The 19,068-nt window shown below is 56.9% G+C and overlaps 2 protein-coding genes across 2 annotated transcripts; one reads left to right on the top strand and one right to left on the bottom strand.

Annotated features, from left to right (window-relative positions):
* Positions 1-3,144: 3,144 nt before the first annotated feature.
* On the top strand, positions 3,145-5,626 carry TMEM9 (transmembrane protein 9; the record flags this gene model as incomplete). Its single annotated transcript, XM_080358517.1, has 5 exons — positions 3,145-3,237; positions 3,572-3,663; positions 4,581-4,689; positions 5,170-5,301; positions 5,477-5,626. The coding sequence occupies 5 exons, from the start codon at positions 3,145-3,147 to the stop codon at positions 5,624-5,626; spliced, it is 576 nt and encodes a 191-aa protein (XP_080214643.1).
* Positions 5,627-8,131: 2,505 nt separating this feature from the next.
* Positions 8,132-19,019, bottom strand: LOC308049037 (alpha-1,6-mannosyl-glycoprotein 4-beta-N-acetylglucosaminyltransferase-like). The gene is made up of 4 exons (XM_080358438.1): positions 17,949-19,019; positions 11,260-11,390; positions 10,197-10,344; positions 8,132-9,568 (listed from the first exon to the last, which is right to left on the bottom strand). The coding sequence occupies exons 1-4, from the start codon at positions 17,956-17,958 to the stop codon at positions 8,424-8,426; spliced, it is 1,434 nt and encodes a 477-aa protein (XP_080214564.1). The 5' UTR covers positions 17,959-19,019; the 3' UTR covers positions 8,132-8,423.
* Positions 19,020-19,068: the final 49 nt, after the last annotated feature.

Raw genomic sequence — 19,068 nt, 5'->3', positions numbered from 1 at the left:
AGCAAACAAGTTTCTGCTCATGTTCACATGGAGCCTCCTGTGTTTCAGTCTGTGCCCGTTGCCCCTCACCCTGGCGTTGGGCACCACTGAAGAGAGTCTGGTCCATCCTCTGACACCCACCCTGAGATATTGATCCCATTGATCAGATCCCTCTCAGCTTCTCCAACTGAACAGCTCCAGCTCTCCCAGTCTCTCCTCATAAGAAAGTTTGAGCCTCTTTGTTTTTTCCTTTTCACCAACAGGAGCTTTTTACCTGAAAGAGATTTAGATCTTGAGTTTATCCAGCGCCACAGACACAGAGCTCAGATCAATCAGCAAAGGCCGGATTAAGCAGAGGAGCCACTTGACCCCCGATGCAGAGCAGAGCCCCCCGGGAGCTGCCGGAGCAGGGCCAAGGCTATTGCACACCTGAAGTGAAGAGCCTGGCCACCGAAAATCACAGAATCACAGAATGGACTGAGTTGGAAAAGACCTCAGAGATCATCCAGTCCAACCCTTGGTCCAACTCCAGTCCGTTTACTAGATCAGGGCACTAAGTGCCATGTCCAACCTCACTTTAAAAACCTCCAGGGCCGGTGAGTCCAGCACCTCCCTGGGCAGCCATTCCAATGCCTGACCACTCTCTGCACAGAATTGCTTTCTAATCTCCAGCCTAAACTTCCCCTGGCAGAGTTGAAGCCCATGGCCCCTTGTCCTATTGCTGATGCCTGGGAGAAGAGCCCAATCCCACATGGCTAGAACTGCCCTTCAGGTAGTTCTAGAGAGTGCTGAGCTCAGCTCTGAGCCTCCTCTTCTCCAGACTAAACAAGCCCAGCTCCCTCAGCCTCTCCCCATAATAAATGTGGCAAAACCCAATATATTTATAGAGCCAGATCTTAAAAAGGTTCTCCTTGGGAAAATGCAAGACCCTTGGAGAAGCAGAATATTCTTCTCAACACAATGGAGTTAATGGTGTCTGAGGGAGTCTAATACACGAGATCAACTGCAGACCCACAGCTTTTGAGCCTGGAGTATCACGAATATCATTTATAACTATACAACAGCCATAAAACAGACACCAAGGGCACCACTGTGGCCGGCCTTACCCCTTTGGTGGACACAGAAATACCGTTGTTGTGAATGGCACGGGGCCGGCTGAGGGGGCAGGTCCTGCAGGCAGAGCCGGCGGCTCCAGGGGGGAACGGGGCTCTCAGTGGGCTCTGCTGGGCGACGGGGGCGTCAGGCGGGCGATACCCGCGGCCTGGTCCGCCTGACACGGGCCGCTGACAGGGATTCCACCAGCATCTCGAAACCTCCCGCCCGCCACCGCGTCCCCGCAGCGATGAGGAGCTGCGGAAAGGTGAGGACGCTCTTCACAGGTCCGGCGGAGCGATCTGCCTTGCGATTGGCCGCGGCTACTGCCTGTCACAGGGCGTCACCCTCCGCAACCAATAGGCGCGCAAGAACCTGGACGGGGGTGGGGTTTACAGGGGGCGGGGCTGCCGAGCATCTCCGGCAGGCGCCGCGCCGCAGGTAGGGCCGGTGGGGCTGCGCCGGGGGCGGCCCGAGGGGAGCCCGGGCCGGGGCCGGGGCCGGGGCCGGGGCCGGGGCCGGGGCCGGGGCCGGGGCGGTTCCCTCCCCGATCCGCGTCCCCATCTGCTTCCCGTCCCCGGGGACGCGGGCTGTGCGGGGTCTTGCCCGGGGGAGGCTCGGGGCCTGCGCCTGGTGTGGGAGCGGGAGGTCGGGTGGGTGTCCGGGGTGGTCGGAGCACAGCGCCGGGGTGGGTGGGTGGGTGCTGTAGAAGGGCTGTAGGTGCTGTGAAAGGTGAGGAGGGTTTGGGGGGCTCCTTTTGGGGGCCTTCATGCCTGGAGGCTGCCACCCTCCTCAGTCACAACCTCCGAGACCCAAACCAGCCGTGAGTCCGTCTGTCGTCCCCAGCACTGCTGGGCTTTGGTCCTGATGCTTGTAGACAAATAGCTGCTCTAAGCTTGGCTGATTGTCTGGACAACAGCTTGAAGGCATCTGTGCAAATGCCTCTTGGAACACACTCGGTCAAACTCGGCAAGAACTGCATATAAATTATCCTTTATGCGGCCTCCGGTGTTTCACACTCGTGACGGGTGGACTCTTGTCATTCCAAGTTTTGATTTTGTTATTGCTGTATGTAGTATACTAGATCACATTTTCCACAGTTTATATTGAAAATGATGGTTTTTGAGCTGTTCACGTGATCTGAATGTAGCTCAGCAAGCCAGATACGTGAGTCCAGATCTGCGAGTTAAAAATTCAAACGAGTAGGAGTCAAAAACCACTCACGATGGGGAATATGCACCATGCAGCTCAGATAAGTCATTAACCAGCATTTCTGATATACAGCTAAAAGCCTGATGTGTCTCTCCAAGGAAAGAACCACTGTCTGAGGACATTTCTGCTGCAAGGGTTAAGAAATACGCTGATGGGACTGGAATGTGTTTTGATGGGTTTTGGCAGGTCAGCTTGTTAGAAGTGGCTGGTGTTTTGTTTAGATAAAGAAGAGAGGAACCCGGTGTTTGTAAAATCGACAAAGAATTAATTCCCTTAATTCTTAGACTACTGACATAAGGTAAAGCAAACAGTGATAGAATATCCCGGTGATGTAAATACTAATGGGATTATGTTAGGAAGTAGAGTTTAAGTACGTGGAGTTAGCTGTGGAATTACGTATGCCGTATGGAGCTGATTAATGAAGGTGTAAATTACCTTCCCTGAGTAAAGCTGAGCTGAAGTCGCCGTTCAGAGCTCACCAATCAAACCAGCTCCGGATCAGCCTTAGGACTGACTTTGCTTTTTGGAGCAATGAAAATGAACTCAATATTCCTTTGGATTCGTGCAAACACACGTCTCTGGTATTGAAATCAGCAATATTTTTTCCAGGACTGTGGTAGTTTGGATGTGTAGCTCTACATGGTGGGAGAATTTTTGATAAGAGTGTTTCTTGGGATCTGTGTAAAGTGTTTCCAGGAGTTTCTGATCAACATCAGCCTTGATTCAGGGACAAATTCATACTTCCTGAGCAAAACAGAGGCAAGTGGGTCGGGAGAGGAAGCTCATACTGTCTCATTCTGGCTGCGTTCCGCTGAGATCCTCTATCCTGGATGTGAATTTCTGTTTCCTCAGCCTTCCGCAATGTTTGCCCAGTGCCCCTGGCCATGTGCGAGCCCCGTGCTGCTCATTGCGCTGCTGTGCTGCATCCTTTCTCCTCCAGCACAAGCCATCAAGGTGAGTGAACAGCTTCAGACACAAGCCCTGAACCATGTCTGCAGATGTGTATTTATATTATGTAGAGGTGTGGATGTATATGACAGTGACCTCTGCTTTCCGCTGTGTTTTGGAGTTGGCATTCTTAAATTTGTTTAAAAAGTACCTAGTGACTTGAGCACAGGTGCTGGAAACATTTTAAAACTGAAGTTATTGATGTGAAAGAAGCAGCGCAGAAAGAAGAGGCATCTCTCTCCTACCGAACGCTTCGCCTTTTCCCAGAGGTTCGGGTGATGAGGGCAGCGGAACTGCACACGTGCTCACTCACTAGTGCCACCTCCTTTTGCTTCTGCAGAGCTCGGAGGACATGCGCTGCAAGTGTGTCTGTCCCCCGTACCGCAACATCACTGGGCAGATCTACAAGAAGAATGTGTCGCAGAAGGACTGGTGAGTTGTGGAGGTTGGTCCATGAACGCAAGTATTCCGAATTTCCAGCTGGTGCTAAGAAAGTAATTCCCTGCCTGTGCGACAGGCATTTTTTGAACAGAGATTAAAACTTGTGCTCCAGATCCTTCATCCACTGTTTCCCTTCTTTGGATGTGCTCCAGGACCACAATGTCTTTCTTGTAGTTCTGGGCTTCTCACAAAACGAAAGCCCTTGAGGTGCTGGAGCGAGTGGAGAGAAGGGAACGGAGCTGGTGAGGGGCTGGAGCACAAGTGTGATGGAGCGGCTGAGGGACCTGGGGGGTTCAGCTGGAGAACAGGAGCTGAGGGGAGACCTTCTGATCTCTGAACTGCCTGAAAGGAGCTTGGAGCCAGGGGAGTCGGGCTCTGCTCCCCAGGAACAAGCGCCAGGAGCAGAGGAAACGGCCTCAAGTTGCGCCAGGGGAGGTTGAGGTTGGATGTGGGGAACAATTTCTTCCCCAAAGGGCTGTGGGGCATTGGAACAGGCTGCCCAGGGCAGTGCTGGAGTCACCATCCCTGGAGGGTTGGACAGACGGACATGAGGTTCTCAGGACATGGGGCAGTGCCAGGGCTGGGTTATGGTTGGACTCAATGATCTTAGAGGTCTTTTCCAACCTAAACATTCTATGAATGTGGGAGACATGATTTCTTAAGCCATGGCTCTCAGCAGATGTGGGGTGTACCCCCCAGTCCCCTTCACCTGGATCGGATCCCTGCAGAGACACTTGGACAGTCTATCCCAGGAACTTTGGACTAGCTGAGCTATCAGAGGAACTCCTAAAACCAGCTCAGCATTATCCACCTGATGGGAAAGACAGAAAAGGTCACCCCAGTGTTTTTCCAGAGAACATTGGTTTTACCATATTCTGTTGCTGATTTTTGGTTTCTTTGCGTTGCAGCAACTGCCTGCACGTTGTGGAACCGATGCCGGTGCCGGGCAGCGACGTGGAGGCCTATTGCCTGCTGTGCGAGTGCAAGTACGAGGAGCGCAGCACCACCACCATCAAGGTGAGTGCAGATCTCCTCCCTCCAGCTGGCTCCTCCTTGCCACGCCACGCCATCCCAGGCACAGCCGCGCCGGCGCGTTCCTGGAGGAGAGCCCACAAAGGGAAAATAAAACTGTGGCAGCTCATACACGGTGAGAGCGCCAGGGGTGCGAGTCAGGAGGGCTCCTGGCAGCGAGGCACAGGCTGCGTGGTGTCCCTGCTGGGGGTGTGTGACAGTGCCAAGCACCGCTGAGCGCCGACGCATCTCGTTGGTCTCCTTTCACGTGCAGCACGTGCCCTAACAGTGTGGAGACCAGCGTGGTTTATGCAGTGATGGCGCTGACGTCTCATCAGCCTCCCTGCAAGCACCTTCTAGTGAGCAAAATTAGAACGAGGGAAAAGATCAAACATCAGCGGCTGCTGTGAAAGGAGCTTTCTGGCCTCCATGGTTCCTCTTCTCCAAGTGACTGATCCTTTTCTACTGCGCTGTCCTTAACTGCAGGTGATCATCATCATTTATTTGTCGGTGGTGGGGGCACTGCTGCTTTACATGGCATTCCTGGTGCTGGTGGACCCTCTGATCCGGAAGCCAGATGCTTATACCCAGCCTCTGCACAACGAGGAGGAGAACGAGGTGAGGCTGCGCTGTTGGGGGGGACAGGGTGGGGAGAGGCTGTTAGGTGACAAGAAGACATTCCTGTGTAACCTCATCTGAGTGTTCCTGCTCTGGTAGGGGGATTACACTGGATGAGCTTTTGAGGGCACTTCCAACCCCTGACACACTGGGGTTCTGTTTCTCTCTCTTGCAGGACACTCGCTCCTTGGCCGCGGCGCCCACCCCGTCTGGCGCGAGAGCCAACACGGTGCTGGAGCGGGTGGAGGGGGCCCAGCAGCGCTGGAAGCGCCAGGTGCAGGAGCAGAGGAAGACAGTTTTCGACCGCCACAAGATGCTGAGCTAGATCGTTGCACCACTTCCCAAGAGACAGGGCAGCGCTGCCGGTCGAGACGGATGCCCGTGGTGTTTGCTGGGGAGCTCTCGCCCTCTCTGATGTACCGTCTTCGTCGAGAGAAGCAGACCAAAACGCTTACCTCCAGTTTTGTCCCTTTGCCCTTCACCTTTCGGCCCAGAGGCTCCTAAACCCTCGCTCGGCTGACATCTGCACTGATTGTTCGCCCCATGGCTGCTTGTAAACGCCGGTCGGACACAGCGCTGGTGCTCAAGCGGCGGCCGCAGCTCCTGTGTGTTGTGCTCAGCCGGGCACCACGTGCTGGGACCAAAGTCACCGTCGGCCCATCCCGCACCAGAGACTGGGGTCTCAGCACTGGGTGTTGGAAGCTGAGTCTTCCTGGGATAAAAATAGCGGGGTAATTCTTCTCTGGGATAAATTGTCGCTCCTCCAGAAGGAAGGAGCCTCCTCCTCCCCCAGTTTGTGCCGATGTTAACTGGGCATCGTGGTGCAGAGCCCAGCGCGGTGCAGCGGGAGGAGGAGGAGGTTCCCTGCTGCTGCTCGCTGGTGTAAACGGGGTGGATTCCCACTCCCTTCAGTGGACTCCATCCAGATTTACACCAGCATAACTGAGACTGCAGCTTGTTTCTGTGTAGGTGAATACCGCAGACTGATTAGTACATTCAGGTAAAAGGTTGATTTAGATTTAGATCTTTTCCTGCCTTAGCAGTGGATAAAAACATACTGGGGAGAAAGCTTCCTGTTTGTGCCCGTGTTGGTGACCTGTGGCACACTCACCGTGCAGCCCGGAGCAATTGTGTCCAAGAGAACTGGAGCAAAGGCTTTACTGAGGCACTGCAAATGCTTCTCTGGGTCTTGGAGCCCTGGAAAGGGGACGATTGTGCTGCTCTGAACCCTCTGAGAGCTCGGACTGGACCTGGGGTGTGTGGAGGAAGCTGAAGTGATTCTGCCCTGTGTATATTGAACATCGATAATGTGAGGAAGGTGCTGGAATTTATCATAACCCAAACTACTCTGTGATTCTATGTAGCATCTCTATTAAATGCAGACAAAGATCTATTCCAGGCCGGGCTGGTTTTCACGGCAAAATCCCATTGTGCCAGATCTGGGGCTCCCAGCACCGAGTGGCTGCTCTCCAGGCTGCCAAGTAGATGCAGGAACTTGAGCTGTGGTTATGGCACACAGGGTTTTGGCACCACAGGTGCATCCCTGGGCTCTGGTTTGTGTCCGTCTGTGCTCGCAGGGGGACTGTCCTGCTCCAGGAGAGCTGGGCTTACACCAGAATCCCAGAGTGTCAGGGGTTGGAAGGGCCCTGGAAAGCTCATCCAGTGCAATCCCCCCATGGAGCAGGAACACCCAGATGAGGTTACACAGGAAGGTGTCCAGGCGGGTTGGAATGTCTGCACAGAAGGAGACTCCACAACCCCCCTGGGCAGCCTGGGCCAGGCTCTGCCACCCTCACCCCCAACAAGTTTCTTCTCAAATTTAAGTGGAACCTCTTGTGTTCCAGTTTGAACCCATTACCCCTTGTCCTGTCACTGGTTGTCACCAGCAGAGCCTGGCTCCATCCTCCTGACACTGCCCCTTTCCATATTGATCCCCATGAATGAGTCCTCCCTCAGTGTCCTCTTGTCCAGCTCCAGAGCCCCAGCTCCCTCAGCCTTTCCTCACACGGGAGATGCTCCACTCCCTGCAGCATCTTGGTGGCTGCGCTGGACTCTCTGCAGCAGTTCCCTGTCCTGCTGGAACTGAGGGGCCACAGCTGGACACAAGATTCCAGATGCATCAAACCGGAGCAGTCCCGCGTGGCACAAGGTAGTCACAAACTGCTCCAAGCCGTCTCGCATACACCAAGCAGATCGGAATTCCTCGGTTGGTGAAAGCTGAGCAGTTATTGCTAAACGCCTACACTGGGGGAAGCGCCAGTCACGGCCACATGTGCTGGTGCCAACAGCTTCTGATGGGCTGATCCTGCCAAACCCCAACAGGAGCTTTTTGGGGCTTTGTCCCTGTGCGTACCTGTCGCCCTTCCGCACCTCGCCGGGCTAAAATGTACCCAGAGCCTCACATTATAGCAAAATTGCATTTTCCGTTACTCATCCTTGTTCTGCGGTGCTCAATCATTGCACTTTTCTCCCCATTTTGGAAACGCCATCTCCCCTCTCGGTGTGAATCCCTCATGGACACTGGGTGTGATCCCTGGGAGCTGCAGCCTCCCGAGAGCTGGAAACCTGCACCAAGGCTCCGAATAGAGCTGATGTGATGGGTCCATCTGGTGGCCGGTGCCCTCGGAGACACCAGTGCCCACAAGTTGCAGGGAGGGGGTCCTTGCTCCCTGTTTCCCTTATTGTGGAGGGCAAGGGGTTGGTGAGCAGCACCCCCAAACCTGTTTCCAGGAACAGCTTAAAATAGGATGGGAGACGAAAACAAACCTGCAGGTTAGAAACTGGGCGCTGGTGGGTTAGAAAACTCAGATGGGGAGGGGTGGTGTGAAGAAGTTATAAAAAAAAAAAAGCCACTGCCTGGTTAATTATTTAGTTCGTTAATTAGTTAATTAGCTCTGTCTGTGCATCATCCTCCCTGGGAGGAAATGTTTGCTGCTGCCCAGCCTGAATTCCCAAACGTCTGCTGCTGCTCGCTGGAGCATCCCTCAGGCAGGCACGGCCCCATCCAGCTCCCACCGCCCTCCGGAGCTCATAACTTAATTCCTTATCAAAAAAGGGAGTGAGAAAAATAAAGAGCTTCTTAGTACAACGTCCATCCGCTTTGGCACGGTGCCCGTCGCCACTCAGCTCCCCACCGCGGTCCAGACCTCGACGCTCTGGATGATGAGCCACTCGCTCTGGTCGCGGGTGACCCGGATCCTGACGCACTCCACGGGGCCGGGGATGACGTTCTGCAGCCCCCGCCGCTCCAGCGTTCCCTTCTCGAAGGTGCCCACCGTGGTGTAGGCGGTGCAGTCGTGGCCATTGGGTCCCCGCCACCGGCCCAGCTCCAGCACCCCGAAGCGCAGGAAATCGCCCCGGCGCTCCTGGGAGCCTGTGCGCACCCGCACGCGGGCGACACGGACCGGCTGCTGGAAGATGATGGAGAAGACGCTGCCGGCCGATGGGTTTTTCCCCCAAAAATACCCTTCTGCTGTGCTATAAGCCTTGAGGGGCTCGTAGTTCTCAAAGACGGACATGCTGGTGAACAAGGTGGCCGGTGGGTTATCCGGGATGTCCAAAGCGTCGGGCTGGAACTCATCGTCCTCCAGCCGGTTGACGGTGCCTTGGAAGGAGGAGTAGAGGCCCATGTGCTGGAACAGGGAGGGCTTGAAGCGGATGACGTCCTTCTGGGTGAGCAGGAGGCGGAAATGGACCAGCAACCAGTCGCAGGGCATCTCCTGGTAGAAGAGGAGGAGGAAGCGAGCCAGGCGAGGAAGGTCGCTGGAGCGGTAGAGCTTCCCGATGTAGCCCAGCTTGGAGAACTCAAGGGTGGCCCAGTTGGAGCCTTCTCGGGAAGCCAGCGCCTTGCGGATGGCCGTCAGGAAGGACTTGGCGGACCACACGTCGTCCTCGATCATCAGGTAGTAGGAGGAGAGGTTGGCAGCAAAGGCGAGAAGGAAGGCGTAGTCCACGTTCTGCTTGGACCTGAACTTCACCCGCTCCTCCGGGTCATTGTAGTTTCTCTTGAGGCCCTGGAGCGTGGGGTAGAACTCGTGGGGAGCGTGGATGAGCAGGAGCCGGCCCAGGAGGATCTGCTGAGCAAACTTGCGGGCAATGTCAGCGGCCACACGCACGTTCCAGCCGGGGTCGGCGTCGGCCAGGTGCACCACGACCACCATCTCCTGCAGCTCCTCCTCCGTCGACTGCGTGAAGAGGGACTGGAGCGTGGCCGGCAGGTAGTAGCCACGTGGCCGCCGCACCGACGCCAATCCCACCACCAGGAATTCTGCGAGGCAGAGGGAAGGCATCAGCAGGCTCCAGGGATGGTGACTCCAGCACTGCCCTGGGCAGCCTGTTCCAATGTCCCACAGCCCTTTGGGGAAGAAATTGTTCCCACATCCAACCTCCACCTCCCCTGGCGCAACTTGAGGCCGTTTCCTCTGCTCCTGGCGCTTGTTCCTGGGGAGCAGAGCCCGACCCCCCTGGCTCCAAGCTCCTTTCAGGCAGTTCAGAGATCAGAAGGTCTCCCCTCAGCTCCTGTTCTCCAGCTGAACCCCCCAGGTCCCTCAGTCTCCATCACACTTGTGCTCCAGCCCCTCACCAGCTCTGTTCCCTTCTCTCCACTCACTCCAGCACCTCGATGTCCAGAGTTCGCCCCCCACCTCTCACACCAGGTGGTTTTCCCCGTGCTCTGCCCCCCACCATCGCCAACGTCCTCACTGGAAAGCAGGAAACTCAACCCCAGTTTGATGGGGGCTCAGCCACATTCCCCCCAGAGATCTGGGAAACCTCAAATGTCTGCGGTCACCCCAGTCCCAGGTGCAGCAGAAGCACAGACCACACTTGGAACACGCTGACCTCCCTCCACCCCCACACCTAATGCCCAGCCTGGGGTCCTAGAGCCACCAACTCACTTTTGTGGGGGGAGTGAGAACCAGCCAGGAGGTGGTAGGAGATGTTGTGGAGCACAGAGAGGTCACCCGTGTCCTCGAGGATGCGCTGGGCTCCCCCCGGCTGCAGCAGCTGCAGGACCGTGGCCGGGGCCACATCCCCAAGTTCCACCTGGATGGGATGCAGGTCAGAGCCCAGAGCTCCAGGGACACACTGGAGCAAGGGGAGAAGACAAAGGGGGAACCAGAAATGAGGGGGAGCCCCCGTCCTGCCCTCCCAGCGCATGGTCAGGGGAGGCCCAGGGTGAGGAGAGGGGAGAGCTGAGTTTGGAGGGGGATGTGGGGCAGGGAAGGGGCAGAGCTGGGTTTGGAGGGGGATGTGGGGCCGGGAAGGGGCAGAGCTGGGTTTGGAGGAGGATGTGGGGCCGGGAAGGGGCAGAGCTGGGTTTGGAGGGGGATGTGGAGCAGGGAAGGGGCAGAGCTGGGTTTGGAGGGGGATGTGGGGCCGGGAAGGGGCAGAGCTGGGTTTGGAGGGGGATGTGGGGTGGGGAAGGGGCAGAGCTGGGTTTGGGGGGGGATGTGGGGTGGGGAAGGGGCAGAGCTGGGTTTGGAGGGGGATGTGGGGCCGGGAAGGGGCAGAGCTGGGTTTGGAGGGGGATGTGGGGTGGGGAAGGGGCAGAGCTGGGTTTGGAGGGGGATGTGGGGCAGGGAAGGGGCAGAGCTGGGTTTGGGGGGGGATGTGGGGTGGGGAAGGGGCAGAGCTGGGTTTGGAGGGGGATGTGGGGTGGGGAAGGGGCAGAGCTGGGTTTGGAGGGGGATGTGGGGCGGGGAAGGGGCAGAGCTGGGTTTGGAGGGGGATGTGGGGTGGGGAAGGGGCAGAGCTGGGTTTGGAGGGGGATGTGGGGCAGGGAAGGGGCAGAGCTGGGTTTGGAGGGGGATGTGGGGTGGGGAAGGGGCAGAGCTGGGTTTGGAGGGGGATGTGGGGCAGGGAAGGGGCAGAGCTGGCTTTGGGGGGGTGTGGGGCAGGGAAGGGATGGAGGACGCTCCAGTGTCCCCTTCAGTGGGATGTCACCGGTGGGGGACTCACCTCCGGGGGATCCTGCTCCTGCCGGCCGCCCCCATGGAGGATGAGGAGAAGGAGGAGGAAGGAAGCTGCGAGCACAGCCGTGAGGAAGCGCTTTGGGGAGCATCGCATGGCAGTGGGTCCCGCGCCGAGGTCTGTGGGAGGAACGGGACATCAGGGCACAGCGCGGGGAAAAACACCGTCCCCTGGATGGGACACGGGGGGCAGCGCCTGGACCCACCCCCGGGGCTGCGCCCCCTGCCTGGAGCACCCAGGGTGGCCGTGGGGCAGGGGGGGTGTCCTGGTTTTGTTAAAAACAAGTTTCTCTTTCAGTGAATTTTGCCTGTCAGCTAAAGCTTCATATTAACTGCATTGTCCTGGAGAACCAGACACATGTTTTGGTGAACACAGCAATGGAATGCAAACTTATTGATAAGCACGGATGGACATCTCGCGAGAGGGGCGACGAGAAACAAGTGACCAAGAAACTGACCAACTGTGTATAACATTCCATTCACGTGAATACTTCATATAAAATGGGAGATCACGAGGATCTCGCTCCCTTTTTCTTATGGCGACATTAGGAGAGGACCTTGCGAGTGGTCCCTGTGAACTGAGGCCAGTGACAGACTGAATCCAGCTCCGGTTGGCTGTGAAGTCTAATCCAGGACTTCGGGTGCCGGCTCTGCAGTTGCTGGGACTTTCCAGATTGGTTTCGTATATTTTGTATTATTTTCTCTATTCTTACTAGTAGCATTAGTAAAACATCTTTAATTTTTTCCAACTCTCTTCTCTCTGTCCTTCTTTCCCTCCCGATCGCCTGTGCTGAGTGGAAGGGGGGAGAGGGAGGGACAAAAGGGGAAAGTGGGGGGGAAGAGGAGGTTGACAATACACCTGCCAGGGTTTGATTGTTACCCCACAATCTTAACCTTCGACAGGGGGACACTTGGGCACTGTCCCCTTTGGGTAGGAAGGGTCAGGACACCCCGACCCTGCAGCACCCACAGCCCAACCCGGAGCAGAAAGAACGCGGGTGACACACACATCAGGACACACACATCAGGGGAGGCCTTTGGGTCAGGGTGACACCCCAGGAGCCATCACTGAAACCTCGAGACTTGGCACCGAGGGCTCAGGGCTTGGCAGCGAGCCCTGGGAAACGCTCGGGGCTCAGCGTGCTCTTCCAGCACCGCCGGGACGAGGCAGGTTCGGCAGCCCCTCCTGCCTCAGCGCCCCCGGGCACCCCCGTGGCCGGGAGCCCGTCCCAGCGCTCACCTGTTTGGCAGGACAGGAAACTTGTCCCTGAGGGGGACTCAATGTCACCTGCAAGGAATTCTTACTGCCCTTGAGACACTTTGGCTTGTAGCAGGTGTGGCAGGACAGTAAAAGGCTCCTGTGTTTGCCTGGGTTTTTCCATTATAAATATCACAGAATCATGTTGGTTGGAAAAGCCCCAAGATCATGGAGTGCAACCATAACCCATCCCTGGCACTGCCCCATGTCCTGAGAACCTCCTGTCCGTCTGTCCAACCCTCCAGGGATGGTGACTCCAGCACTGCCCTGGGCAGCCTGGGCCAGGCTCTGGCACCTCCCAGCAAACAAGTTTCTGCTCATGTTCACATGGAGCCTCCTGTGTTTCAGTCTGTGCCCGTTGCCCCTCACCCTGGCGTTGGGCACCACTGAACAGAGTCTGGTCCATCCTCTGACACCCACCCTGAGATATCGATCCCATTGATCAGATCCCTCTCAGCTTCTCTTCTCCAGCTCAACAGCCCCAGCTCTCCAGTCTCTCTCTTTATAATAAAGGTGCTCTAGGCTCCCAACCATCTTCACAGCCCGTCCCCCTGGGCAACAGCCCTTGGCATCCTTATCGCACTGACCTCGTCCAGGAACGTTCTGGTTAATCAGAGATAAGCAAATAAAGCAGAGTGAGCAGTTCTCCCCCGGGAGGGCTGGGCTGAGCTGTGCCCATGGCAAGACCCATCTCCGTCAAGGGGAGCAGAAGATTCACCTTCCCCGAATTTGAACTGGGTGGGTATTGGGGAAGGGGCTGCAGGAACCCCCATGGTGGCACAACATGAGCTCTGGGGAACAACAGGCTCCTGGAGCTGCTTAAAATCTCTGCCCTGGTCACAACAGAGAGTGGAGAGAACTGGGGGTGCTCAGGACCACAGGACCAGCTCTTCCCAAAGCCCCAGCCATGGGGGCACAGGTAGGCAGGAGCAGCTTTAGGGACCCATCTCTGGCCATGGGGACATCCCTGAAGCCACCTTGGAATAAGATTCCTGAGCCCAGACCTCCCTGATCCGCCGTGCAGCACCCCTGGGGAATGGGGGAGTCGCACACACCTCACCCCCCCGGCAGCGCTCTGCACCACAGGCTTAACAGAATAGAAGGTAACAAACGCTGCCTTGTAATTAGCCCCTTAATGGGGCTTTTGGGTTTTGCCTCCATGGAGAAACAAAGCAGGCCAGCTCGGTAGGCACAACCAGGGGCCACATCACCAGGATGCAGCATCTTCCCGGTTCCAGGTGCCTCCGGAGCATCCCTGTCCCCAGCGCCTTCCCCACAGCTCAGCAGCTCGCTGGGGATGTCCCCAAATGCCACCCCTCCCGTGGGGCCATTGGGCTGGTGGCCAGGGGCCACTGGCTGCCAAAAGCCACTCGCTCGGAGCCAGACAAACTCTGGCGCTTCGTTAGGAGCCTCCCAGCCAAACGGGCTGTGTGACACAGCAGCCGTGACTCAGGGCGGCGAGCGGGTAAATACACGTCCCACGAGGCTGCGAGGAAGGGCCGGATGCTCCAGCTGCTTCCTCCGGCGCTGGGGACAGCGGCTGCGGGGAGGAGGGGACAGCCAGGGTCACCGTCCCACCGCCAGCAGCGCCTTTCCATGCGGGGGAAACTGAGGCACGGAAAAGGGCTGAGCATCATGCGGGTAAGCACCAGGTGTCCTGCTTCACCGGTCAGTGCCCTCAGCCCTCCCAGGGGGTCCCTGAGATGGAGAGGGACAGGGTGTAACCTAGCACCCAAAATTGCTGCTGGATGGAGCGGAGATGTGGGAAATCGTGGCAGCACGATGTCCCCGATGGGCTGCGGGGGACGGGGTGGTCCTGGACCCCTGGGAGCCGGCCCGGGCCCTGGCCCCACAGCCTGCGGGTCTCCTCGCTCCACGGGGAAGGGAGTCAGGAGGGAAAAGCCGCGTTTCAACAGCGCAGGACTCGGGGAGCCCAAGCTTTGGGTCAGCCCAGGTCTCCCACAGCCCCACCTGCAGGTAAAGGGACGCTGGGGTCTGATAGGTCCCCACAGCTGGCACCATGGGGACCCCCAGCCCCCCACCCTGCCCTCACCCCCTGGCTCAGGGCACCCCTGGCTCAGGACACCCCATTCCCACACAGCCCCATCCCGTGACAGCTCCTGCCCAGCGCTGCTCCGGGACACCCCCTGAGGCGCAGAGACTTACAGGGTGCGCGGCAGCCCGGCGCGGGGGGCACGGCGGCGGCCTCGCCGTCTCGCCAGGGTGCTCGGTCCTGGCAACTTCCCCAGACTTGGCCGGACTCCGGTTTCTCGCTCGGCAAAGCCCCACCCCAGCCCTCGCCTGCCTCCCACAGAGGAGGAGCATCCACCGAGTCCCCTGCCCCACGCCATCCCCTGCCCCACGCCCGTGAGCGCTCGGTGAACCAGCCAGGCTGTTGGGACCCCCAGCAGAAGGATCAGACCCCCCCAGGGCTCTTGCCAGGCCCCAGAACCCCAAACTCATGTCCAAACCTGCCGCTTCAGTGGTACCAGGGTGAAAACTCACCATGCACCAAGCTGGGAGCCAACTCGTGTCCAAACCTGCCGCTTCGGTGGTACCAGGGTGAAAATGCACCATGCGCCAAGCTGGGAGCCTGGGGACATAGAGCCATCGTGTCTTTTCACCCCCGTTTACTTTCCAGCCCATGTGTTGAGACGGCAGAAACCTCTGGGGCTGCTGCACCACAACTGCACCCCCTGCCCAGGGCAGAGTGGCTGCCGAGGTCCCCCCATGGTGTCCCCCCATGTGGACACGGCGGCTTCCCCGCACACGCCAGCTCCTCACTGGACCTTCGGGCATCACAGCTCAGGCTGACAAAGCCCATTTCACCCCCACGGACCAACATGGGCCACACAGGACCCTTCCTCCACCCATTTCCTCCACCTTCTGAGCCTCATTTCTTCCCCACCGCTTCCCTCCTCCACATCCCCAGCAGGAACGTGGCCCCGGAGCACCCATGAGTGACCCAACGGCACCACTCGCACCCAGCTCAGAGCCAGATGTGCCTCCACATCTCCCAACACAGCAGCTCCCCCGCAGCTTCTGGTGTCATCGGCAAAGTTGGACTAGATTGGAATAGATGGTCTCCATGAGCAGAGGGGAAGTCCCTTCCCTTTCCCTGCCCCTCATCCTCCCCAGTTATCCGCACCAAAGCGTAGAACCCGTTTCCCTCCTCTCCTACCTTTGAAAAGCCCTGATGTCTCCACCCAAGCTCTGTCTTCTACAAATCACCCCGTCACCTTCCAGCCCCAGCTGCTCGCTGTGTTTTTGGACGGAACCGCTGGCGTCAGCCACATCTGTGAGGACAAAGGTGGCCGCGGAGAGATAAGGCAGAGCAGGAAGCAGAGATGGCGCTGAGATGTGAGGAAGGGACGTCTGCGGGTTCCCAGATCCGCTGGCTTTCACTTTTCCCACACTGTTGCATTTTTAGGTTCTTAAATTCCCATCACAGGATGCGAGTCCCTCTGCGTTGCTCCGTGGGGATGCCCTGTCCACATCGGAGCAGGGACAGGACGGGATTTGCACCCAGGAAAACGCCGGGAGGGCCAAGGGAGCTGAGATGGTGCAGCCCAGTGGAAATTCTCTGTTTAATTGCACGTGGGAAGGATGGGCTGTGGGGCTCGGTGGTTCACGCGAGATGTCGAAACAACCAGCAGCAGCTGAAGGGTGGGGACGGTGAACGCGTCACCGCAGATGCCCCGTGACCCCCATGGCTGTGCAGGAAGGAACCAGCGCTTGGTCCTCGTGGGAGGAAGAGGAAGGTGGGGGGACGGGGCACCCAGAGCACCGCCGCAGAAACATGGCTTTTGGGGAGCACACAGCATCGCTACGGCAGAGCCTCTGGAATCCCCCCTTTGGTCCCCAAACGTCATTACCCCCGGTGAGGGCCACAGCACAACCCAGGTCCTGGTACCCAGGGCTGCTCACAAAACTGCCTCTGGGCCGGAACGTGGCGCTCGTGCTTTTTGCTCCTTAAATAATAACGATAATAATAATCATCATCATACGTTGAATATAAATATATTTTTATATCAATAACAAAATATAACTATAAATTCAATATAGATTTGCTATATATTATTTATTAATTTTCTGGTGATGATAATGATGATGATTATTTTGGCTGAGGAATAGAGAGGTGGCTTAAGTGGGGCTACAAGGCACATTTTTGTCCCTTCAACTGAAATGTTCTATTTTTGCTTGGTTTTGGTATAAACTGGGGAAGAGAGAGAAGCCCCAGGTGCAAAGGCTGTTTCAAGACGTGCGTGTGGCTGCACAGACACAAACCCAGCCCAGGGAGGACCAGTTCCCCCAGTCCGGGCCGGAGCTGGGTACTGGGGTGGGATGGGCACAAAGGGACATGCTGCAGGTACCGCCCACCTCCCTGGAGCACCCAGACCCACTCAGCTCTGTCTGACACCCGATCCCAGCGAGGACGGCAGGGACAGGCTGGAGGGTGATGGAGCCTCCACGTATCCCCTGGGGAAACCCGAGAGCCCGTCAGGATCCGCTGACAGCCCGTCCATTATTCAGGAGCCCGAGCGGGACAAAGCGCAGCTGAAACAGGGCCCCGCGCAGCCAGAGAGAGTCGGGGCTGTGGCCACCGCGATGCTGCTCTGGGGATCCATTTCCAAACTGGGGATTCAAGTCACCTCCCATGGGACCAGGGGAACTTGAATCCTGGGGGTGGTTTTGAGCCCCTCACAACAAGAAAAGGCTTGAGGTGCTGGAGCGAGTTGAGAGAAGGGAACGGAGCTGGTGAGGGGCTGGAGCACAAGTGTGATGGGAGCGGCTGAGGGACCTTGGGGGTTCAGCTGGAGAACAGGAGCTGAGGGGAGACCTTCTGATCTCTGAACTGCCTGAAAGGAGCTTGGAGCCAGGGGAGTCGGGCTCTGCTCCCCAGGAACAAGCGCCAGGAGCAGAGGAAACGGCCTCAAGTTGCACCAGGGGAGGCTGACGTTGGATCTTGGCAACAATTTCTTCCCGGAAAGGGAAGCAGCATCACCAGGCTCACAGTGCCGGCATCATTGTGCAAAAGAGGAGTTTTCAGCGGAAAACACCTCCTCAGAGCACCTCGGGTTCTGCAGAGAACAGGCTGCAACTGCACAGGCTGACGGTGTTTCATTGCTGAACTCCAGTGGAAAAACTCCACTAGGTGACATCGAGGGCTTGTCATCGAGTTCAGCGGTACTTGTGGTATTTAACCCCACTGCAAAACGGTTACATCCCAGTAGGCCCAGCACAGGTGGCACTGAGCACAACCCGCAGCTCCAGCATCAGCTCCTCCCCTCCTGCCCCACAAAGGGAACCACAACCCCAACCGGGCTCCGCTATCAGGGGAAGCAGCTTCGTTATCACAGTTACAGCACCTTTTTCTTGCCCTGTATCTCTGCTTGGACCTATCCAGTTCCAAAACTTACCTGTTGGCATCCACGTGTGTTCAGCAGCAGTGAAACACCAAAGCAGCTTTCCCAAACGTGTGTGTCTGAAGCGAACAGCACAGAGCCTGTAACGCAGACCCGAGGTCAGGGCGGGTGTCCTTGGTGGTGATTTATAGAGTGGCAGGGACAAGAAACTCCTCACAGGCAGCTGAAGAACCACAGGGTACTTGCATAGTAAATTCAGAGGGGGATGGCACAACCTCCTCTCCTTCCAGGAGCTTCACTTAACATGGAAAATTGCGGAGTACTCCTATGCGAGACAAGATCTGGTGTGAAACGGGACTGAGGAGCTGCGTGGGGAGCAGGACTCAGCCTGGCGTCACCAGTTCAGCTCACACACACCCCAGTCCCTTCCCTGCCACCACCAGACCCCCCATCAACCGCAACATGTCCCTTGGTTGAGTTAAATCCCAGCCCGACTCATTCTGTACGCAGCAGGGCGGCCGGGCCCCCGCGTCCCTCTTCTCCACAATGGCAGGGCTGCTTCTTCCTCACAAATTAACTTGTTTAGTCAAGAAGCAGATCGCCGATTGCTCCTGGGCTTTCCCATCTCAACAGGCCGGCACCGCCGCGCTTGGAAACAACACAAAGTCCTTCACCACCGCTCCGGTTATTGCAGTTTATCACTCCATCTCCTCTCCCTCCCTGTTCATCTTCTCTGAAAAGAGGTTTTAAAGGTTCAGATCTTCTTTTCAAAGAGGAAACACCAGTGTGAGAACCTGGAGTATCTTTACATTCAAGACAGACTTTTGCCTGACAACTTCGCTTTGAAATAACTCCTTTGTTTGATCATTTATGCTTTTTTCTTTCCTTAAACTCGTACCTGCTGGACTGTGAATTAACATTATTGTTGGTCACAGCTGCTTCGCTTACTGCTTCTCAGACACTGAAACATCCCACTGCGTTCCAATGCAATCCTGCTGCAGTAAAACAAACACGGATTTTGTTTGTAAATTGTTTCTGGTGGTACTAAAGCTGGAAAGGAAAACCTCCTCCTTCTTCCCAAAAACAGACAACAGGACCACTTTCATTAGCACCAAAAAGGATTTTAAATGAACAGTTCCAGGGAGCTCCTTTCAAATCATAAAACGTGAATTTT

The sequence above is a fragment of the Nesoenas mayeri genome, assembly GCF_963082525.1.
Source record: "Nesoenas mayeri genome assembly, chromosome: 23".
NCBI lineage: Eukaryota > Metazoa > Chordata > Aves > Columbiformes > Columbidae > Nesoenas > Nesoenas mayeri.
The sequence above is the reverse complement of the archived record's forward strand: the minus strand, read 5'-3'. Positions and strand labels throughout refer to the sequence as shown.